The 23,600-nt window shown below is 58.0% G+C and overlaps 2 protein-coding genes across 4 annotated transcripts in view; one reads left to right on the forward strand and one right to left on the reverse strand.

The window, feature by feature from the left end:
- The first annotated feature begins 3,484 nt into the window (after positions 1 to 3,484).
- LOC114812189 (phospholipase A2 homolog otoconin-22-like) lies at positions 3,485 to 6,805 on the forward strand. Its single transcript, XM_029065945.1, has 4 exons — positions 3,485 to 3,524; positions 4,662 to 4,806; positions 5,474 to 5,580; positions 6,660 to 6,805. Exons 1-4 carry the CDS (start codon positions 3,485 to 3,487, stop codon positions 6,803 to 6,805), a joined length of 438 nt encoding a protein of 145 aa, XP_028921778.1.
- A 1,832-nt stretch (positions 6,806 to 8,637) lies between these two features.
- The window catches only part of ACAP3 (ArfGAP with coiled-coil, ankyrin repeat and PH domains 3), a 56,458-nt gene continuing 41,495 nt past the window's right edge, over positions 8,638 to 23,600 (reverse strand). The window contains exons 17-25 of one of the 3 annotated variants that reach the window (XM_029065925.2): positions 21,901 to 21,995; positions 20,793 to 21,010; positions 18,434 to 18,565; positions 18,114 to 18,215; positions 15,994 to 16,086; positions 13,359 to 13,579; positions 12,568 to 12,677; positions 12,055 to 12,165; positions 8,638 to 11,558 (exon numbers count right to left, since the gene is read on the reverse strand). In XM_029065925.2, the coding sequence (XP_028921758.1) occupies positions 11,411 to 11,558; positions 12,055 to 12,165; positions 12,568 to 12,677; positions 13,359 to 13,579; positions 15,994 to 16,086; positions 18,114 to 18,215; positions 18,434 to 18,565; positions 20,793 to 21,010; positions 21,901 to 21,995 (1,230 nt within the window). In that variant the 3' untranslated portion in view covers positions 8,638 to 11,410. Of the gene's footprint in view, positions 11,559 to 12,054; positions 12,166 to 12,567; positions 12,678 to 13,358; positions 13,580 to 15,993; positions 16,096 to 18,113; positions 18,216 to 18,433; positions 18,566 to 20,792; positions 21,011 to 21,900; positions 21,996 to 23,600 lie in introns of all 3 variants that reach the window. The other 2 variants (XM_029065927.2, XM_029065926.2) reach the window with 2 other exon arrangements.

Genomic DNA, 23,600 nt, shown 5'->3' on the forward strand with positions numbered 1-23,600 from the left:
TGTATAATTAATAAGTGTGGTATTTGTTAAGCACTTACTATGTGCCAAGGATAATACCAAACGTTGGAGTGGATACAAGAAAATTGGGTTGGGTACAGTCCCTGTCCCACATGGGGCTCACAGTCTCAATCTCCATTTCACAGATGAGAGAACTGACACAGAGAAGTTAACTGACTTGCCCAAGTCACCCAGCAGAGAAATGGCAGAGATGGGATTAGAACCCAGGTCCTTCTGACTCCTGTCCCCGTGCTAATTGCATGTGTGGATGTATATTTGGATATGTCTGGATGTAAATGTGCATAGGTGAGTGTGCTTCTGTGTGCCTTTATGTATGTGAGTGAGTGTCTGTAATAATAGGAATAATAATAATGGCATTTGTTAAGCGTTTACTGTGTGTCAAGCACTGTTCTAAGCCCTGGGGTAGATACGAGTTAACTGTAACTGAGCCTGAGCAGAGGTCAGTATTGCTCAAAGACGGCAGCGTGGCATAATGGCTAGAGCCGGGACCTAGGAGTCAGAAGGACCTGGCTTCTAATCCCAGCTCCGCCACCTGTCTGCTGTGTAACCTTGGGCAAGTCACTTCACTTCTCTAGGCCTCAGTTCCCCTCAACTGAGAAACAGGGATTAAGACTGTGAGACCTATGTGGGACAGGGACCGTGTCCAACTTGATTACCTCGAATCCACCCCAGCGCTTAGTACAGTGCCAGGCACATAGTAAGCGCTTAATGAGTACCATAAAAAGGGGGGCAGGAGGATGGACTGGGTGACCTCTAGGAGACCCTAGGTCTCAGGATGAGGTGGGGCCAAGCTTTTGTTGGGAGGGGCTCAGAGACTTTGAGCTCCTGGCTGGAGCTGGGTTGGTGATCTCAGGGGGGCAGCCTCCTGTTTATTTCCCTTTCTTCTTGCAGGGGGGTCCTGGAGAGGGAGAAGGAGCCGGGCGGCAGTTGGAAGCCCCTCGTCATGGATACTCCCTGCCCCCGACCCCCGCTCCCTCTCCCCCCTTAATGACAGGTCCGGGAACCAGAGCCCATGAGCTCTAGTGCTAATGACAGTCCCAGGGAGGATGCGGGGAGAGGGAACCGCAGGCTCAGCCACAGTTACCTCCCCCCGCCCCCTGCCTGTCCCCTCATTCACTCCCCCGTCCACTTGATTTCCAGCATCTCTGACCTCGGCCAGCCCCCGGACTGGAATTGGGTCTCCTGGGTTCAGGTCCCCGCTTCTGAGGCTCGTATGCTGTGTGACTCTGGGAGAGCCAGCATCCTCTCTGTGCCATAATGAAAGGGGAAAGATAGTGAGTGACCCCCTGCTCTGGTCGGCAGGGAATATGTCTGTTTACTGTTGTACTGTACTCTGCCAAACGCGTAGTACAATGCTCTGCATACAGTAAGTGCTCAGTAAATACGATTGACTGACTGACTAACTGGTCCCTGGGCCTAGGCCACACCCTGTGTGTCTCCTTCAGAGAAAATGAAGAGCTGAAAACGAGGGGGCAGTTAGGGATGTGTCAGGGAACCCAGGCGAGGAGACTGTGTCCAGGTCCTTGCAATAACTGGCACAATCCTGTTTATGTTTTGGTTCTTTTTATGGTATTTTTTAATATTAATAATAATAATGATAATGGTATTTGTTATGTGCTATGTGCCAGGCACTGTACTAAGCACTGGGGTGGATACAAGCAAATTGTGTTGGACAAAGTCTCTGTCCCATGTGGGGCTCACAGACTCAATCCCCATTTTACAGATAAGGTAAATGAGGCCCGGAGAAGTGAAGTGACTTGCCCAAGAGCAAAGAGCAGACAAGTGGCAGAGGCGGGATTAGAACCCTAGTCCTTTGACTCCCAGGTGCTTACTACATGCCAGAAACTGTACTAAGCACTTGGCACTGCCTGGCACATAGTATGTACTTGACAAATACCATTTTTTTAAAAAGCCCTGGGTTAGATACATGCAAATGAGGTTGGACACAGTCTAGGTAATAATGTCGGTATTAGTTAAGCGCTTACTATGTGCAGACCACTGTTCTAAGCACTGGGGTAGATACAGGGTAATCAGATTGTCCCACATGAGGCTCACAGTCTTAATCCCCATTTTACAGATGAGGTAACTGAGGCACAGAGAAGTGAAGTGACTCGCCCACAGTCACCCAGCTGACAAGGGACCGAGCCGGGATTAGAACCCATGACCTCTGACTCCCAAGCCCGGGCTCTTTCCACTGAGCCACACTGCTTCTCAAGGTCCCACGTGGGACTCACAGTCTTAACTCCCATTTGACAGTTGAGGTAACTGAGGCACAGAGAAATGAAGTGACCTGCTCAAGGTCACACAGCAGGCAAATGGCAGACCTGGGATTAGATCTAGTCCTTTGACTCCCACGTCCATACTCTTTCCTCTAGACCACACTGCTTCTCCAGGGAGAGCGGGTGTTTTGCAGATGAGAGAACTGAGGCACAGAGAAGTTAAGTGACTTGCTGCTTGGGAAGCAGCATGGGGTAGTGGATAGAGCCTGGGCCTGGGAATCAGAGGTCAAGAGTTTTAATTCCTGCTCAACCACTTGTCTGCTGTGTGGCCTTGGGCAAGTCACTTCACTTCTCTGTGCCTCAGTTATCTCACCTGTAAAATGGGGATTGAGACTGTGAGCCCCACGTGGGACAGGGACTGCATCCAATGTGATTTACTTGTATCTATCCCAGTGCTTAGTACAGTGCCTGGCATATAATGAGTACTTAACAAATACCATAATAATAAACTTATTAGGAGGAGGAGGAGGAAGAGGAGTTGTATTATCTGCCCTGCTGCAAGATGAGCTGGTCCCTCCTACCCCATCCTGGGGAGGGAAAGAGAGGAGGCTCAGAGCAAACATCCCCCCACACCCTGGGGAGGACATTTCTTTCCCAGCCTCTCCCCACTCCAGCTCAGGAGGCCCGGGCCCTTTGTAGAACTGGGGGACAGGTAGGACGCCTTGGCTTGGGTCCCTAAGGGCAGCACAGGAATGAGAAAAATGAGACTGAGAAAAATGAGAATAAGGAAAGTTGGTTGGCCCCCTCAGTGAGGGCAGAAGTGTGGGGGGGAAGGGGGTGGGCGCAACCCTTGGAGCTGACCAGCCCCGTGGGGAACGCCTCTCATTTCCTCCCTAATTACCCGCCTCCCGCTAAAGCCTGTCATTAGCGGGAACGGGAGGAGGATCGGATCCTGCGACTGCTTTAGAAGTGGGCTTCCAGCCGGGTCTGGAGCCCAGAAGCCCCTGGACCTTCACCGCCTGCTTGTCCATCCATCCGCCCATCCTCCGGCCCACCCAACTGCCCGTCCGCCCGTGCACCCGCCCGCCTGTCTGTCCCTCTGTCCACCCATCTGCCTGCCCATCCATCCACCCATCTGCCCATCTGTCCATTCATCAGCCCACCTGCCTGTCCACCCGCCTGCCCGTCCATCCGCCCATCTGTCTGCCCATCCGTCCACTCGCCTGTCCACCCGTCCACCATTGGCCATGGGCCTTGCTCTGCTCCGCCTGCTGACCTTCGCCTGGGGTGAGTTATCGATCTCCACAATATCCATGCACAGAGTTCATGATCCCCACCTTCAGGGAGCTCACAATCTAGCAGAGAAACAGACGTTACAGGCAGGAGGAAGTAATAGCGTATAAAGGTTCCTCGGAGGGCGAGACTGGGGGGTGGAGCTGGGGGTGAGGAGGTAGGAGTTGGAGGTGTCAGATGAGGAGGGGCCCTAAGGGAGCCCTAGACTGTAAACTGGTCGTGAGCGGGGAATGTGACTGTTTATTGTTGTATTGTACTCCCCAGGCACTTAGTACAGTGCTCTGCACACAGTAAGGGCTCGATCAATACGACCGAATGAAACGGGGGCTGATGTGGGCACTGACCCGTTCCTCTTCGTCCAGACCAGGGGAGCCCTGCCCCCCCGCGACCCACCCCCACTCTCCCCATTCACGGGCAGAAGGAAGAGGAGTTCCGAGGGGGCGGGTGGGTCAATCAATCGATCGTACTTATTGAGCGATTACTTTGTGCAGAGCACTGTACTAAGCGCTTGGGGAAGGACAGTTCAGGAATAAAGAGGGACAATACCTGCCCACAGTGAGCTCACAGTCTGAGTGAGCGGCGGGGGGGAGTGGGGGAGACAGACATCAATACAAGTAACAGACGTCAATATACATAAATAAAATGACAGATCCATACATAAGTGCTGTGGGGCGGGGGGGGGGGGGGAAGAACAAAGAGAGCGAGTCAGGGTGACCTTGAAGGGAGTGGGAGTGAGGAAAAGTGGGGCTTAGTCTGGGAAGGCCTCTTGGAGGAGATATATCTTTAATAAGGGGGGAACAGTAATTGTCTGTTGGATTTGAGGACGGATGGCGGTCCGGGCCAGAGGTAGGACGTGGGCCGGGGTCAGTGGTGAGACAGGCAAGATCGAGGCACAGTGAGAAGGTCAGCACCAGAGGAGTGAAGCATGCAGGCTCAGGTGTAGAAGGAGAAAAGAAGTGAGGTGAGGTGAGAGGGGGCAAGGTGGTGGAGTGCTTTTAAGTCAATGGGGAGGAGTTTCTCCCGCCTCCCAGCCCAGGGTCCCTAAGCTGGTTCGGGGCCGGGGTCAGAGTCGGGACCCCCTGCGCCGGGCCCGCCCCCCCCTCTCCACTGCGCCCCGATTCTCGATTCCAGCGCTGACGCTGGGAGGTGCCACGGACGCGCAGTTCGACGAGCTGATCGGGCCGCGCACGGTCACCCACGGCCTGGCCAACTTCACCGGCTACGGCTGCCACTGCGGCCCCGGCACCCGGGGACCCGTCCTGGACAAGATCGACAAGTAAGCGGACGCCCAGCACCTCGGGGGGACGACCCCTCGCCCTCCCTCCTCAAATCCCACAGGCAGTGACACTCCCCCGCTTCCAAACCTTATTAAGAATAACTGTATTTGTTAAGCGCTTACTATGTGCCGAGCACTCTTCTGAGCGCTGAAGGCAACAGCTCCTCCAAGAGGCCTTCCCTGACTAAGCCCCTCCTTCCCTCTTCTCCCACTCCCTTCTGCGTCCCCCTGGCTCCCTTCCTTTGCTCTTCCCCCCACCCCAGCCCTACAGCCCTAGGTACGTATCCGCCATTTATTCCTTTACATTAATGTCTGTCTCCCCATTACCCCCCTGACTGTAGGCTCGTTGTGGGCCGGGAATGTATCTGTTGATTGTTGGGTTGTAGTCTCCCATGTGCTTAGTACAGTGCTCTGCACACGGTAAGCGTTCGATAAATACGAATGTAAGAATGAATGAATGGAAACAGGACTAGCTGCAGCATGAGGGCTCAGGTTAGACTCCCTTCCTGCTCTCACGGCAACCTCTTAGCCGGAGGAGATGACTCTTCGGCCCGAGTCCGCAGGGGTGTCGGTCCCGGTTTCTCCCTCTTAGTCCCGGGACAGAGGGAGTCCCTCCCCACTTTCCTCCTTCCCCTCTCCCCGCCCCTCGCCTCGTTCTCCGTCTCAGGTGTTGCCGCGGCCACGACTGCCGCTACGACAAGGCCGAGATGTTCGGCTGTGCCCCCGGCACGCACACCTACAGATATTACTCCCTACCAGGCAAGATCAAGTGTGGTAAGAGAACCGGAACCGGACAAAAGGACCTTCCGTCCTTGACTCTCTGCCGGTCCATCCGGAACGGTCACCTTTGAGGACGCCCACCCTCATGTTAGGGCTGGACCATCCAACACCTCTGATACCCTCCTCTCCATCCCTGACTCTCCCCCAGTGACCCAGAGCGGACCGTCCAACACTTCTGACTTTCCCCTCTCCATCCCTGACTCTCCCTAGTGATCCAGAACGGACCATCCAACACCTCTGACTGTCCCCTCTCCATCCCTGACTCTCCCCCGGTGGCCCAGCGGGGACCACCCCCAACCCCTGACTCGCCTTCAACATTCCTAACTCTGCCACCCTGACCCCGCACAGACCATTCAAGGCCCCTCAATCTCCCTTTTCCATCCCGGACTCTCCCCCAGTGACCCTGCGTGGACCACCCCACACCCCTGACCCCCTCCCTACGCCATCTCCGAGTCTTCCCCCTCGCAACCCCGGCCCAGCCCAGACCATCCAATGCCCCCGACTCTCCCATCTCCATCCCCGGTTCTCCCACACTGACCCAGCTTGGACCATCCCACACTCCTAATTCTCCCCTCTCCATCCCTGACTCTCCCCCAGTGACCCAGCGCGGACCGTCCCGCACCCTCGACTCTCCCCTCGCCTCCCCTGACTCTCGCCCGGCGACTCCCCTGGGGACGAAATGTTTCCAGCTGTTGGCTCTTCACCTGCCCCCCGTCCGGGTCCAATGGGTACCCCTTGCCCGGGTGGGCCGGGATGTGGGGCCCCGCGATTCCGTGTCGGTCCTGCGCCCTCTCAGCCTGCGTCTCTGCGGGCCGAGGGCCGCGGCTCTGCTCCCGTCCCCTCCCTGCCCCCCTGGGGGTTCTGGAGGCTGGAAGCTTTAGAGGCTGGAAGCTTCGGAGGCTGGGCCTCGGGATGGGCAGGGAGGAAAAGGAGCCCAAACCCTGCCCTCCTCCGCCGCCACCTCCCGCTGAGCCGGAGGCCCCGGTGGACCGCTGCGGCGGGCTCGGGCCAACTGGGATGGGCGGTGGGCTGTAGAGCGGGGGTCCAGCCCGGCTCCCCTCCCCTCCCCACAGTGAAAACCCGCTATCGCTGCGAGAAGATGGCCTGCGAGTGCGACCAGAAGGCGGCCAAGTGCTTCGGGAAACACCCGTTCGTCTACGACCCGCAGCGACTGCGTTTCCCCAGCCTCGTCTGCTCTGGGCCGCTACCCTTCTGCTAAAGGTCCCGGGCCGGGGACGCCCCCACCCCCTACCCCCCGGGGAGGGCGAGGGGACCCCTGCCCGATAAATGGCTCCTTGGCCCACACCCGCTTCGGTTGCGTGCGAGGGGAAGGGGCGCGCGGGGTCCGAGTTCGAATTCAGAGCGGGACGGTAAGACCAAAAGGGACCCGGAGTCCCAGTCCCCGGCTCCGGTTCTCATCGTCGTTTTATTGGGATAAAAATGTGTCTTGCCCTTCGCCGGTGGACGCTGCCATTAACATCTCAGCCCCCGTTCCGTTACAGCGCCTTAACGGTCGGGCCGGGGAGCTGGTGTCCGAGACCCCCAGCCAGAGGGAGAGACTTCGGGCTCTTCTTTCGACTCGATGATGGGCTGGGTGCGTGGGGGGCGGGTGTGGGTGTGGGGGGTAGGTGGGGGGGGAGGTGGGAGGGGGTTCTGCACCTGGTTGGGGGTGGGGAGGAAGGAGGAGCTGAGATTCAGGCCCTTGTGTCAATGGGGCAGGGGGCGGGGGGCGCAGCATGGATTTTGAAAAAAAAATCTCACCCACGCCAGTGGGGCTGATTCTCCCCCCTCCCCCCCCCCCGAGGCGGGCGTGTACCACAGTAGGTTGAGGGGGTGGTCCCCGTGGGCCTAGGCCCGGCCCGGCCCAGGGAGCCCCTGGAAAATGCGCGCATATTGTGGGTACCGGTTGCGGGGGGAGGGGGGTCTCCTGGGGGCCTGGGTCCGGCCCGGCCCCGGGGGAGGGGGCAGAGACGGCGGGGAGGGAGGCGCTACCGGCAGGAGCGGGCGCAGTGCAGGCTCCGGCGGTCCAGTTTCTCGGGGTTGTGGGACGCCAAGTGCGAAAATTCGCGGAAGATGTCGAGATAGGTGGTGTCTCCTGCGAGGGGAAGGAGGGAAAGCGGCTCAGGCCTCAGGGTCCGGCTCTCCCCCGGCCCCTCCCGGCCCCTCCCGGCCCCTCCCGGCCCCGCTCCGCCCCGCAGGCCGGGATGCAGGCGTTCCGGGGCCGGCCGGCCTAGTTTGGGGTGACAATAGATTCCGGACGGGACTTGCCCATCAAGGACTCCCCAACCGGACCCCGCCGGTAGGGAACAGCCTGCCCCGTCCCAGCCCCATCCCTATGTCTCCTTCCTGTCCCGCCCCGGAGGCTCTCCTGTTCCCGCCCCCCACCCCCAACCCCTTCCATTCCCCCAGCTCAGACTCTCCACTACCCCCAGGGAGACCCACCGTCCCCATCTTTACAGAGGAGAAGGTCGAGGGTCGGGCGGCCCAATTCCCCCGTAGGATGGTGGGGACTCGGGACCGTCCAGGCAACAGCCCCGGAGACGGGCAGACGGGAAGGTCACCCTGTCAGGTCAACACCAAGTTCCGGGGGTCCAGGGGCGAGAAGTATGCGTGTTGGGGTTGGGGCGTTGAGGGGGGCGGGAGGGAGTTCGGCTTGAATGACCCATCGCCCGCTGGGTCACAGCCACGGCAAGGGGATCTGGGGCAGAGGGCCAGGCAGAACCGCTCTCTCCACCGACCCCAAGTCCGAACCACTGGGACCGGTTTCTCCGGTAGGCCCCCTGAAGCCCCCCGACCGGCAACGGGGGGGGGCGACCTGGTCCGGCCGGTGGGGCCCGGGCTGGATCTTCAGGACCAGCAGAACCCCCGTGCTTCCAGCCGGGTCCAGACCTCTTAGGGCGGGGACGGTTGGCAGGGGAGAAGGTGGAGAGGGGGACCGGGGGAGGAGATAGGGGTGGCAGAGAGTAAAAGGACAGGCACCCCCCTCCCTCCCCCGGTTAGAAGAGACTAGCCCCGAGCTTCACAGTCAAAGAAACAGCCCAAGCAGCGTGGTACCGAGTCGACCGGATTTTATTCACAGGTGCTTCGGAGACAGGAGGAGGAAAATCAAAGCAGACACCATGGCAACAGGCCTAAAACCGTACAAAGATCATAACACACAGAGCAGCCGGCCGAGGGAGTGACGTGGGGGCAGGCGGGAGAGAGAAAAGGGGAGACCGTCTGGGTAAACAGAAGGAGGTGCGGGAAACTGGACTAGAGAGGGGGTACTTTCGGGGGGGCCTCAGGCCCGCGGGGCGGATGAGGGAGTGGGGCTGAGCGTCAGAGAGCCCGCCCTGCCTCAACCCCTGCCTCGGCCCCTGCCTGAGGTCTGTCGTCTGCATAGGGTGGGAAGAGCCGCTGGGGTCTGTGCTGACCAGGACCTTCCCTTCCCTTTCTTCTTTCCTCATCGTCCCCTCTCCCCCCGACCCCCTCACTCCAGCACCAATACGTCTGTCCACCTCTGGCCAGAGCGGTCGCCATGCTTGAAGGGGGTGGGGGCGAGTGGGGTGGGGGAGAGAGAGGAGCCCAGACTGTCACCAACCAGTCCAGCCTGGGGCGTGGGAGGGTGGGGGAAACAGTGGATCCGGGGGTCCACCGTGTCCGGACCCCGCCTGCACCGAGGGGGCTCCCAGCCCCCTGGTTACCTGGGGTCCAGCAAGACTCCCCCGTCCCGGTCCGGGAGTCTGGGGGCAGGGGCAGCCTGATAGGGAGGGGGCGGGGAACCCTACAGGACCCCAGTGGAGTGGTCGAGGGGCGGGCGGTGCGTTGGCGATAGGGTACCCGTGCCCACCATATAGAGGGGAGGTGGGGGGAGAGAGTCCCCCCCACCAGGCCCAGGGGGGGCCTGTGTTTCGGAGGTCAGGGAGGAGCCCCCCCCTCAGACCCCGCCAGGCCTCTGAAAACACGGAAGGAGCACGAGAAAGAAATGAGGCATCGAGAGCTGGGATGGCCGGATCGATAGATCGCCTCCACGGCCACGTTTCCAAGAGGAAGAGGGGCGCCCGCCGTGCTAGCTTCTGCTGGGCCGGGGCCGGCATTCGGTACCGACCCCGCTCGGATGCCCGCTCTGCGGCCTCCATCCCAGAGAGGGAGAAGGGAGAGGAGGAGGGAGTGCAGGAGCATAAGGAAATGGGAGGTGGAAGCTGAAGGGTGTGAGGCAGGAACAAGGAGCCGGTTTCGAAGAGGCCAAGCCCCCCTCCCTCCCCCCCACCCCTCCCGCTGACCCTCCGGCTCCCTCCTCCACTCGGTTCAGCAAAGCTTCCTAGGGGAAATGATTGCACAAGTCCTCAGAGCCTCGTCCGTGATAAATTAAATACTTAATCGTTTCACTGATTTAAAAAAGACAGCACAAAATCCGTAACCAAAGAACATAAAAAATACTGTTAAGTAGGAAAAGTGCATCAAGTTGCTTTATACATTGACTCTAAAGTACCAATACATTTGTCTTAAAGTAGATAAATCACCTGGCTCAAAGACCCCTGACCGCACCCCCGACCCCCAACCCCTCACTCGTGGCCCTGCCCCTGGACCGTGGGTATTTATGCAGTCTGGGAGATTCGGATGGGGGCAGTAGCTACCCCCCCAACCCAACCCCCGGACCGAGCCCGTAGCAGCAGCACGGTCGCCCGGGTCGGGACACCCACCGGATCCCTCGGCAGCGGGGGCCCGTCGAAAAGACCCCCGTCCCCGCTGGACCCGCAGGAGGGCGGGCGGGCCAACTCGGAGCAAAAATAACGGCCGGGGGGAGGGGACCCCCGGGTCCTGGGCTGGGACTGGACTTCTCCCCAACCCTGCCATAACATGAGGGCGTTTGGGAGGAGTGGTGACGCCCTATTCCGGGGTCTTCCAGTCTACATGGTGACCCCAAGGGAGAAGGCCCAGCTTTAAAGGGTGGGGGGAGGGAGGGATGTCAGCTGGTGGCCTGGTCCGGCCTGGCCTGGCCGCAGCCCAGCCTTTGGGGGTGAGGGTGGGGAACGGCCCCCCGAGTGCAAGGTTCCCGGACGAGAGGAACCCCTTCCCCCCACCCCCCATGAGGCGGATTCTGCTCATTCTATTGGACTGTACTCTCCCAGGCGCTTAGTATAGTGCTCTACACAAAGTAAGCGCTCAATAAATACCACTGATTAGGGTTGGTGGCCATTTTGTCCCTCAGGGTCCTACCTGATGCTGAGGTTCGGGCGGGACGGAAGTCGGAGGGTAGTGCGGGGGAGGTTAAGGACAAGGTTTGGGGCTTTGGGGCCCGGCTGGCCAGGAGGGATGGGCGGGGAGGGGGGCCTGGGCCTAGACTAGGTTCCCATGACAACCACAGCAGCAGGAAAGGGGGAGGGGCGCCAGGCCCTGACGGGTGGATCTTCCCCCAGGGGGTCTAGGGGACCGAGGCATCCTGGGCAAGACCTGGCTTGGGAACACCCCCAACTCAGATAGGGGATGGGGGAACAGTTGGATGGGAACGACAGGCTACAGGATGGGGATTGTTGTGGCTGTCAGGGGGAGGTTGTTTCTAGGACCCTGAGGCCACCAGGAGCCAAGAGTCAAAGTTGGGTGGGGTGGGGGGCTCCCTTGATTCAGGAACCTTGGGGCTCACAGCAAATTGGAGGGGGGTCAGCCCGGCAGTGGGGAGGAGAAGGGGGGGGGGTGAAGGTTGTTTCTGTCTTCCTCCTCCTCCCGGCCTTCCTGCAGCCAGGCCGCCGCTGCCGGCCGGTCTGGGGGCTCGACCACTCCCCCCCCAGCCCTTTCCCCCCATCCCCCCTCCGCCAAGGTGGGGCAGCCCCCAAGGAGGTCTCCCCTAGCACTCGTCTATATTAAGGCTGATGAACTCCTGGATGCACTTCCTGTACTGAAGCTCAGTGGGGCTGCTGCTGGGATATTGACCTGGATGTCCGCACGGGCCCTCCGACTCCCGCATCTCCTCGTTCATCCGAGCCAGACGCAGCCTGGGAAACGGGAGATGGGAGACAGAGAACCACAGTGGGTAGGTGGAGGTTAGGGAACGGGGAGAGAGATGGTCAGTTATAATAATAATTATGATATTTGTTAAGCACTATGTTGCAGGCACTGTACTAAGCGCTGGGGTGGAGATAAGCAAATTGGGTTGGACACAGTCCCTGTCTTACATGGGGCTCATAGCCTTAATCCCCATTTTGCAGACGAGGTAACTGAGGCACAGAGAAGTAAAGTGACTTGCCCAAGGTCATGTGGTTGACATGTGTCAGAGCCGGGATTAGAACCCATGTCCTCTGATTTCCGGGCCCGTGCTCTTTCCACTAGGCCACGCTGCTTCTCATCTGTTCTGAGGGGCACACCCCACTGAGCTAAGGGAACGGACCCACCCCCGGCCCCCCAGCCCCCGCCTCCCACCGGGCTAAGGGAGCGTGCCCGCCCCCGGTCCCCCGGTCCCTCTGGTCTGCCCGGACTTCAGCCCCCACTCACAGGGTGACAATGTCGGCATTGGCCGCCTGCACGGCAATGGCCAGCGGATCCTGCTCGTCCTCATCCACGGCGTGCTGATTGGCTCCACGTTTTAGGAACAGACACACCTGCCTGCAGGGACGGGGCGGGGGTAGTGGGGCAAGAAGGAGGATGGTCAGCACCAAGCCCTCCCTCTGCCAAGCCGCCCCCTCCCCTCAGGCCTCCGTCCCACGCCCTGGCCCTAGGATGGTTCCGGTCCCGAAAACCAGCCCTCTTTCCAATTCCCTAAATTCTGAGCCTATCCCCACCAGCTTCCAAACCCGGGGTCCCCCAACCTCTGAGTCCATCTCCCCACCAGCCTCCGAGCCCCGGTTCCCCGAGCCTCCGAGCCCGCCCTCACCAGCCTCTGAGCCCCAGTTCCCCCAGCGTCTGAGCCCGGCCCCACCAGCTTCCGAATGGCGCTCGGCCCCCAGCCCCCAAGCCCACCCCCACCAGCCTCCGGAGCACAGTGGGTCCCCCAGGTAGGGCGCTCACCCAGTGTGGCCCAGGTAGGTGGCGTGGTGCAGGGGGGCGCGACCGCGTCCATCTCTTTGGTTCACGTCAGCCCCGTTCTGGAGAAGGAACTCGCAGGCAATCAGGGAGCCCTGAGGGGAGAGAACACACACATACACACACACACACACACACACAGGGATATATTTGTGTTCATAGTCACTCGCACAAACACACACAGACACACATCATTGACATGACCTATATATGTCCAGACATCTGCGCACATATGCATACTCAGATACTCCTCTAGATTCTCGTGTGCATACACAAATGCAACCACTAGCATCCATATCCAATGTTCAGCCACCCATATGCATAACTCACACAAGCATAGCTGTGAGCTCACGTGTGCGCGCACACACACACACGTCCCACCCCTTCTTCTTCGGTAGTGGGTATGGAAAGGTTTGGCGAGGGGGCAGCCCAGGGAAGGGACCGACCAGACTGCCTGCAGAGAAGTCTCCTGAGAGTTATACAGACAGGACCCCACTCCCCTCCCAAGGAGCAGTACGCCCCCACACATACCTCCCGATAACCATCTAGGCTTCGGGGTCGGGGAGGATGAAAGTAAGGGATTTCCTGGCCAGGGAGGAGGGAATTCTGGGAGAGGGAAGAGGAGCAGGGGGCTTGGCCAGGGGTCTGAGCTGGGTGCAATTAGATATCAAACACCAATCAGTGACTTCACCGTGGTCCGAGTGGACAATGTGGACTGGATAGATGAGGCAGGGCGGGGCGGGGCAATGCCCCTTCCTCTCCCCAGAACACCTTACCCCCATGACAGCCTGAATGAGTGGAGTCTGGCTCTCGTCCTCTTCATTCGCCCAGTTGACCTCAGCTCCATGGGCCAGCGCCTCAGCCATGACCGGCAGATTCCGGGCCCGGGCCGCCCGGTAGACCAACAAGCCCGGGTGCAGATCCCGCAGCTCCTCCAGGTCCGAGGCCTCCGGCTCCACCTCCGCCTCCGCCTCCCCGCTGGACTCCTCCGACGCCTCTGCCGGGACAGGGAACCGTGGAAGGGGGGCCCGGGGCAGAGTAACTTGGCAGCAGGATCGTGAGGGGAAGGATCTGGGGGCAGGGTGACCTCGGGGCAGGGCAGGATGGGGAACAGGGGACATGGCTGGGGAGAGAGGGGCTGGGGGTGGGAGTAAGGAGATCAAGAAGCAGGGGGCGGGTAGCGTGGGGGGCCAGGACTTGGAGCGACAAGGCCGATAGGCAGGGGATGGGTGGGGTAGGGGGTAGGGGTCAAGAAAAGAGGAGCAAAGGCCAGGTGTAATGAGACCAAGTAGCAGGGGCCAGGTGGGGTTGGGGGCAGGAGACGGCTGGGGAAAGAGGGGCAGGGATGAGGAGGGGTGATGAGACTGAACAGCAGGGGCAGGGTAGAGGGCTGAGGAGAAAAGGGCAGGGGTTGGTAGGGGGAGGGGTGAAGCTGAGTGGCAGAGGCAAGACTGGGAAGAGAGGGTCAGGTGATTTTGCCTTTAGAAGAGCCCCAAGACAAAGCACATTGCCTGTCATTTACCGAAAAGAAGCAGACCCTTGCCTCAGGGCAAGACTGTCCCCAGGGAAGCCCCCTCCCCTTGGGGGTTTACCCAGGAACTTGGGCAACTGAAAACACTGACAGAGTCCAGAGGAGTTTGGCCAAGTCCGAGGACTAAGCGTTCGTGATGGGTCACTGGGGGAAGGTCGAGAGGGGCGAGTCGGGGGTGTCGGGTGGTCCATCGCGACTCATAAGGGTGGGTGCCTAGGAGGGCAACCAACACAGTTCCTCCCAAGGGTCCCGGTACCCCCGTCTGAAGCCGAGCTGTGGGCTGAACAGCCTGCGGGATGATCCTGGGGGGCATAACTATGGGGCGGTGGGAAGGGCTGATGACCTTCTGTAGGACCCAAGAGGCCCTACTACACCAGAGGGATGATCTTGGGGAGTACTGGAGTAGGGGGCAGAGCCCCAGAAACCCTGGCTATGTAGGCAGACTCTTATCCCAGCTCTGTGCTCACCTTTTTTTTAATGGTATTTATTTTTGGGGCAGGGGGAGGTTGGGGTTTTTTATGGTATTTGTTAAGTGCTTACTATGTGCCAGGCACTGTTCTAAGGGCTGGGGTAGATACAAGGTAATCAGGTTGGATACAGTCCCTGTCCCACATGGGCATCACAGTTGTAATCACCATTTTACAGATGAGGTAAGTAAGGCACAGAGAAGTTAAATGAGTTGCTCAAGGTCACACAGACAAGTGGCAGAGCCAAGACTAGAGCGCAGGTCCTTCTGACTCCCAAGTCTGTGCTCTATCCACAAGGCCACGAAGAGCTTATTATGTGTCGGACACTCTTCTAAGCACAGGGGTAAGTATAAATTAATTAGGTAGGATACAGTTCTTGTCCCACACGGGGCTCACAGTCTAAGTAGCAGGGAGAAGAGGCATCCCATTTTACGGGTGAGGAAATTAAGTCATAGAGATATGAAGTGACTTGCCCAAGTCACACAGCAAGCAATTGGCAGAGCTGGGATTAGAACCCAGGTTCTCCTGACTCCCGGGCCCATGCTCTCTCCACTGGGCCACGTTGCTTCTCCCGTCTCCTATCTTCCAGGGTAATAATAATAATGATGATGGCATTTATTAAGAGCTTACTATGTGCAGGGCACTGTACTAAGCACTGGGGTGGATACAAGCAAAGCAGGTTGGGCACAGGTAGTGGGTATGGGAAGCAATGGGGAAGGAGCAGACCTGGGGAGGCACTGATCAGACTGATTGCAGAGAATTCTCCTGAGAGCTATACAGACAGGACCTCGCTCCCCTCCCAAGGAGTAGAAGCAGCATGGTCTAGTGATTAAAGCACGGGCCTGGGAATCAGAAGGACCTGGGTTCTAATCCTGACTCCGCCACTTGTCTGCTGTGTGACCTCGGGCAAGTGACTTCACTTCTCTGTGCCTCATTTATCTCATCTGCAGGATGGGGATTAATTAATTATGGCATTTGTTAAGCACTTGCCAGGCACTGTACTAAGCACTGGGGTGGATACAAGCAAATGGGGCTGCATACAGTCCCTGTCCCAACGTGGGGCTCACAGTCTCAATCCCCATTTTACAGATGAGGAAACTAAGGCCCACAGAAGTGAAGTGACTTACCAAGGCCACACAGCAAACAGATGGCGGAGCCAGAAACAGAACTCATGACCTCCTGACTCTATAGCACCATATGGGAAGGGACTGTATCCAACCAGATTACCTTGTATCTACCCTAGTCCTTAGAACAGTGCCTGGCACATAGTAATCTCTTAATACCTTTTTTTTAAAAAAAAAAAGCAGAACCCCTCCCCTTGCCCCTCTGCCCAAATCTAGGTTTCAGAGTTGGGGGATGTTAGTAGGAGCTTTCCTGGCCAGGGAGAAGGGAATTGCCTCAGCCTCTCCTCACCTTCCTCGGTGACACTGTCCACCACGGAGCCAAACACCAGGATATCCGTGCTGCCATCGGTGCTGCCGCCCAGCCCACTGTCACTGCTCAGACCTGCGGGGCCAACAGGGGGACAGACCAGACCCCTTTAACACCCGAGTGGAGAGCCAGGAGGACCCAACACTGCCCCCGAAAGCTCCCCCACCCCAGATCCCCCCTGCCTCCTGGAGTGGGAGGGACCACCAGGGGGAAGAAAGGCTGGGGGTCCAGCAAGACGCCCCTCCACCCCAAGCGCTGGCAGAGAGGGGTCTTCCCAGAATCCCGCACCTCGAGCGTTTCCCGCTTTGGGAAGTTCAGCAGAGACCGGGAGAGGAGGAAAGAGGGCAGGAGAGATCAGGGGTCCGGAGAGATAATGAAGGGGCATGATGGGGAGAGAGATGGGTGGGATGAGTGCAAGGCCAAGCCCAGAACCAAAGCTGCCAGAGTGGCAGAGTGCCAAAGTGGCTCCTGACGCCACAAGGAGGTGCCGCGGGACGGCTCTGATCTCTCCTTGAGTGGGCTGCATTTCCAGGGCCGGAAAAGTTGGGGGGGGTGTGGAGTAAGAGGCCAAGCCCCGGCCAGCACTGAGCTGGTTTGGAGGTGTCAGTCAGAGTGAGGGGAAGGGGACATGAGGGAAACAAGATGCATCAACCTTCTTGGATTCCCCAAACCACCACCTACCCAGATGAACCAGGCCCTGGGCCCCAAGAATACGGAGTTGAGAAACGCAGCAAAAACCAAGAGGGGAGGGGTGTGACTATCGGTACAAACATGGGTGTGGACGTGGCAAAGCACTGGTCCACGGCCTGGGGGAAACAGACACCGTCAGTAACACACAGACACTCACACGCAGAGACAAACTCATAGACCCACTCACACTGACTGGCTCAGGACACACAAGTCCACGCACTGTGACAAACACACATTCATTCATCCAGAGACAATCATATTCATTCATTCATTCATTCATTCAATCATTCGTACTGATCGAGCGCTTACTATGTGCAGAGCACTGTCCTAAGCGCTTGGGAAAGTACAATACAACAATAAACAGTGGCATTCCCTGCCCACAAGGAGCTCACAGGCTAGAGGACTGTGAGATAGCGAGACACACAAACAAGGACTCAGGATATAGATATACACACACACACACACACACACACACACACAGAGTCATCTCCTGAAGGCCTAAATTGTCAATCATCCTCAGAGTTATAGCTTCCAGCAGGGGGGCACAGGGTGGGGAAGTTAGGACAGTGAGGGGCTTGTCGGAGCGTGGGGCTTCCATCAGACCTTTCCCAGTCCCCTGGCAGGTCTGTGAAACGGAATCAATCTTTTCCTCCTTCCTTTCCCTTCCCCACTGCCCCACCAGCCCAGGGTACCCACCACAGAAACCTCCTGCCCTGGCCTGGCGTAAGGGGACAAAAACCGGGACGTGAGAGAGCTGGCCCCTAATAATTAATAATCATTATGGTATTTGGTAGGCACTTACTATGTGCCAGGCACTGCACTAAGCGCTGGAGTGGATACAAACAAATCGGGTTGGACAAAATCCCTGTCCCATGTGGGGCTCACAGTCTCATAGAGGCTCCCTTCAGGGACGAGGGGGTTTGTGAAGTCTGAATGACCGCAGGGGAAAGGTCTGGGGAGTGCAAACCTGGGAGAGTGGGGGCGGAGGAGGAGGGTGGCTGGGCCACCAGGTGGACACTCCGGGGGCTGGGTGTCAGGGGAGGGGAGAAATAGCACCCCACCCTCCAATTTGGGGGCCAGTGGGAGACGGGGTTGCCTGCCTGCCTTACTCTGTGGTACCGGATTCACCGGGTCCTGCAAGCTGCAAAGGGGCCTGGCTCCGACCCTCCCCCCAGCAACCTCTGTGGGGATCTGGGGGTCCCAGGGTTGAGGGGTTAAGGAAATGGGGAGAGGAGAGGTGGCCGAGGTCTCTGCTCTGAGCTTCCTGCTCCCTTACCGGCCCGGCCAGACCCCTACCCTACCCTACCCTACCCACCCACGCCGCCCCATCCTGGCCTCCTGGCACCAACAGGGGGGCTCCGGGCCGGGGGCTCGGGACTGGCGGCTCTTCATAGGGGCGGGGGTTGCCTTACCTCCGGCCGGGGGCAACGACTCCCCGCTCCCGCTGGGACCTAGGCCACTGCCGCTCGGCGGACAGGCTGGGGAGGGGGGCTGCCCGGACCCCCGGCCGGCACCTGAGGAAGGGGGAGGGAAGGGGAGTGCGGTTAACGCGGGGCCGGGGCCGGCTGCCGTCCCCCTCCCCGTCTGCGAGGCCGGGCAGCCAGCCCCTTCCTTCTCCTTTGGCCTGGGGCAGCTGGGCAGCTGGGGAGGGGGCGAGGACTGCCCTGGCTACCGGGGCCCTTAGGCACGGACGGCGGCGGCGACAGACGGCGAGGGGCGGGGGGCTACTTACTGCGAGGGCCGGTGGCCGGGCCGATGCCAGGGCCGGTGCCCGCGGCCCCCGTGTCGAAGTAGGAGAACAGGGTGTCCAGTTCGTCGGGGCAGAACAGGGAGTCTCTGCGGAACTGTCGCTCCAGAGTGCCAGCTGCGGAGGGAGGGGACGGTGGAGAGGGGTCAGGGGGTGTGCGATGGAAAACATCCCCACCCGGCCAAGCCCACCCTGGAAATGGGGGGATAGAGAGGGGATGGGATCCGTTGCCGTACTGTACATTCCAAGCGCTTAGCACGGTGCTCTGCACATAGTAAGGGCTCAATAAATACTATTGAATGAATGAATGGAAGAGAGGATGCAGGGCTTCACACTGGCCCCCGAGGGCACCGGGATGGGGCTTGGGTGGGGGGAAGAGAGGGGAGGGAGGGAAAGTTGGGGGAAAACGGGTGGGGGCGGGGGGGAAGGGAAGGGGAGAGAAAAAGGGGAAGGAGGAAGAAGTACACAGCAGAGGAGGAGGAATATAAGATGGAGGAGGAGGGGAAGAAGGAGAAGGAAGGGCGCCGCCTCCCCCTCCTCTCTCCAGACCTTGCAGGGCCCTAGTGGCTCTCTTCACCCCCAGATAATAATAATAATAATGTTGGTATTTGTTAAGCGCTTACTATGTGCAGAGCACTGTTCTAAGCGCTGGGGTAGACACAGGGGAATCAGGTTGTCCCACGTGGGGCTCACAGTCTTAATCCCCATTTTACAGATGAGGGAACTGAGGCACAGAGAAGTTAAGTGACTTGCCCACAGTCACACAGCTGACAAGTGGCAGAGCTGGGATTCGAACTCATGAGCCCTGACTCCAAAGCCCATGCTCTTTCCACTGCGCCACGCTGATGCACCCCCATAGGACCAAACAAGTCCTCTAGACTGTAAGCTTGTTGTGGGCAGGCAATGTCACTGTTTATTGTTGTATTGTACTTTCCCAAGCCCTTAATACAGTGCTCTGCACACAGTAAGCACTTAATAAATGCGGTAGAATTGAAAGAAGCCCTATCGCCGCGGTAGCCACGATCAACGGTCTCCTGTTTATCCGCAGACACCACTCATCACCTGAAGACCCCAGCCAAGAGTCCCTCTGCAAAGATTCCAGCTTCCGCCCAGCTCCCTCAGGCTGCAGGGCCTCCCCACCCCCGTTCACGCAGCCCAAACTGCAGCCCTCTCCCACCCTCCCTCAGCTTCTCCCACAAGGAGTTCTCGGGCCTGGGCAGGGATGAGGGAAAAGAGACTTTTCTCTGCGAGGTGCGGGGGAGACAGAGACTTCTCCCAGGGAGGCGAGGTGCAGGAGAGATAGAGCTGAGTCCCTGGGCAGTTGGTGGGGGGGTGGGGAGCAGAGACAGAGTCGTCTCCCTGAGCTAGTCCCGTCCCCATTTCTCCTGCTTTGTGATTTGGCTGCATTGAAGGGAGGGAGAGGAATTTAGACAGACGCAGGCTCCAGGCAGGCCCAGGGATGGCTCCCACAGCCAGACCAGGCCCTCTGCACCCCCCCCGACCCAAGACAAGGGGACTGGATCTCTGGACCTCACCCTCAGATGGCCACCTAGCCCTCTCCATGGGCAGCAGGAACTCCTGACCCTGGACTTTGAGGCGCGGCATCAGCTCTCTCCCATCTGATTATCAATCAATCAATGGTATTTATTGAGTACTTACTATGTGCAGAGCACCTACTAAGCATTTGGGAGAGTACAAAGTAACAGAGTTAGCACACATTCCCTGTCCACTCTCTTCTCCCCCTACACCCCCACTTGCGCTCATTGCTTTCCTCAAACTGACCAATTCACAGTGCTTTTTTCTCATCTCCCTTCTCCAGTGTCTTTCCTCTTGCCCGAAACTCCCTCCCAATTCCAATCTAACAGCTCCCCACAACTTCAAGGCCCCTTGGAATCACACTTCCCTCAGAAGACTTCCCCCAATTTCATTTTTCCTCTTTCCTGGCCATACCAGAGCACTCCGAACCGCCCACAGCACCTCTACAGGATCGGCTTTCACACACTCCTTAGTTAAGCACCTTCTCTCCCACACATCCGCTTTCCATTCTCATCTTCCTCTGATCTGTAATGTACTTCGTGTTTGGGCCCCGCGGTACCGCCCACCACCACCCACCCCCGCGCGCTGGATGTCAGCTCCTTGAGGGCAGGGATCGAGTCTTCTACCTCTAAGGTACTCTTCCAAGTGCTTAGTTCAGAGTTCTGTATGCAGTAAGTGCTGAGTAAATGCTACTGACTGATTGATGTAGGCAGGACCTGTGAGGATGAGGGGGAAGGGGGAAAAGGAAGATGGAAGGGGGCAAAGAGGCAGGGGAAATGGAAGTAGAGAAGTAGGGGGGGATCCCCACCTGAGGAGAGGGCCGCAGGAGAGGGGTTGCCTGGCTCATGGCGGTACTTCCGGCGAGCGGGGGGCATCCGACTGGAGTTTTTGTGCCTTCGGCACTTCCTCACACTCCAGCGCCGCGGCTTGGCTTCGCCGGCCCGGCCAAGGGTCTCGCTGCTGGGCAACTGTTTCAGGAACTTCTTCTCGACATACTTGACTTTGATCCAGGCCTCCTTGTCCTGCCTGGGGAGCAGCATGGACCCTGCAGCAGTGGCCTCCTGGACCATCGGGTCCAGACCCTCTCTCCCCCTCCTATACCACCAGGCCTCGGGGGACCCAGCCTCTCTCCCCTTCCCCCCCCCTCTTTACAGCACAAGCCCATTCTCAAAGGACATGTGGTTTCTGTTAATAATAATAATAATTATTATTATTATTATGGTACTTGTTAAGCGCTTACTATGTGCCAAGCACTGTTCTAAGTGCTGGGTTAGATACAAATTAATCAGGTTGGACACAGTTTCTGTCCCACATAGGGCTCACACTCTTATCCTCATTTTACAGATGAGGTACCTGAGGCACTGAGAAGTTAAGTGACTTGCCCAAGGTCACACAGCAGACATGTGGCAGAGCTGGGATTAGAACCCAGGTCCTTCTGATTTCCAAGCCCGTTCTCTATCCACTAGGCCACGCTGCTTGAGCCTGGGAGGATGGAAAACAAGGCTGAGCTCCTGGGGGAGGCAGTGAGGTGAGGGCCCAAGGTGGGATGAGGAGACAGGCGGGAAAGCCCAGAAGGTTCTCTGCCCATCAGGTAGGGAGGTGGGGCTAGGCGGTTAACTCTGCAAGCCCTGGTCCTGCACCCATCAGTTTGGACCCAACACCAAGTCTGTCTGCCCTGGGCCCTGAGGCAAAATATGGAAATTTCATCCAGAAATTCCTTTTACAGTCTCTCCCGCACAGGCCAACTATGACACTGAGCCTTCCCCGGGCACTGAAACCAAATGCCAAAAAGCAGCAAAGTGGATTCCAATTCCACAGGCTCACTGATTGGTTTCTATTTAGGTCCGCTGCTGGCTTCCTCGTGTTCTTCCAGCCTCAGCCCCTGCAGGGCCCAGAGGGCCAGGGTCTGTGCTCACCTGGAGCTGTTGGCGGTGGGCTTCTTGACTCCCAGCTCCTCACACCGCGCCTCGTAGATATGGTTGACGGTACCGTTCCCCAGCTCGCACATCAGCTGTGGGGGCGGGGACAAGGCAGGGACAAATGAAGAAGACATGCTGGAAACTTGTCCCAGTGGGTCCAAACCCCTGCTCCTACATCTGTCCCCTCAATATCTTCCATGGCTCTCCCTCTTGGAGTGCCCTCCCTGCCTCCCTTGCTCCTTCTCTGCACTCAGGAGTGGAATTTCTGGAGCCAATTTGTGAACACCAAATTCTCTTCCTGCCCTCTTGTATAGAGCCGCCCACTCCGGGAAGTCTTCTCTGACTGATCTCAGCCGACGCCGGGACCCCCAATTCCACGGGGAATATTTTCCCCTAATGGATGTTTCTGTAGCTGCAATTGCATATTCTGTCAGTGTCCTACTGAACCTCTCCCACGATTCCGCTTCTGCCCTTTGTGCTTTATGTCTCGGTGTTTGAGGCTGTCCTGGTCCTCCATCAGGCTGAGAGAAAGAGTGTGTGTGTGTGTGTGTGTGTGTGTGTGTGTGTGTTTCATGTCCTTCCATCACACTGAGTGTAAGTACATGGGTGTAACACTCTACTGGCATCCAGTGGAGAGAGCCCTGCCCTGGGAATCAGGAGATCTAGACTTTCGTCTTAGTTCTGCCGGCACATGGCTAATTTGGGTGAAGAGTGCTCATGTGTACAACCCTGCCAGCCTACAAATCCAAGACTGGGGTATTCGTTAAGCGCTATTTTACACCAAGCACAGCACTAAACACTGGGGTTGAAATAAGATTATCAGGTGGGACACAATCCATGTCCCACACGGGACTCACAGTCCAAGTAGGAGGGAGAATAGGCATTGAGTCCGTATTTTACAGCTGCTGAAGCAAGAGAAGTGAAGTGGCTTGCCCAAGCTCACACGGCAGGCAAATGGTGGAGCCAGGATTAGAACCCAGGTTCTCTGTTTCCTGCTCTTTCCTTTAGACCACATGCTGCACAAGCCACATCACTATAATAATAATAATCATGGTACTTGTTAAGCACTTACTATATTCTAGGCACTGTACTAATTGCTGAGGTGAATCAAGCAAATCAGATAGGACAAAGGCCCTGTTCCACAAGGAGCTCACAGTATTAATCCCATTTAACATGAGGCAACTGAGGCACTGAGAAGTTAAGTGACTTGCCCAAGGTCACATAGCTCTGCCCCAGGTCCTTCTGACTCCCAGGCCTGTACTCTATCCATTAACTCATGTCGCTTCTTCAGGGCAAGTTCAAGGTTTCTAAAGCTTCAGAACTGACACTTATTCATGGAGTCGCTTCTTCGGGGCAAGATGTCGCTTCTTCAGGGCAAGTTCAAGGTTTCTAAAGCTTCGGAACTGACACATTCATGGAGTCTGATGGGAGACTCCATCATTGTGTGTGTGTGCGTGTGTGTGTGTGTTTCTAAAGCTTCAGAACTGATGTTTATTCATGGAGTCTGATGGGAGACTCCATCACTGTGTGTGTGTGTCCTGCTTCCTCATAAGTCTGGCAGCCCCTCGAGAGTAAGGACTATATCTCCTCCTCCCTCTGCCCCCTACCAGCATCCAAGAAAGTGTGTGCGTCTTTCTGTCTGTTTGTGACGTGCAGGGGGATGGGGTGGGGGATCGCGGAGGGAGGAGAGGCAAATG

Source organism: Ornithorhynchus anatinus, chromosome 5 (assembly GCF_004115215.2).
Source record: "Ornithorhynchus anatinus isolate Pmale09 chromosome 5, mOrnAna1.pri.v4, whole genome shotgun sequence".
Taxonomy (NCBI): domain Eukaryota; kingdom Metazoa; phylum Chordata; class Mammalia; order Monotremata; family Ornithorhynchidae; genus Ornithorhynchus; species Ornithorhynchus anatinus.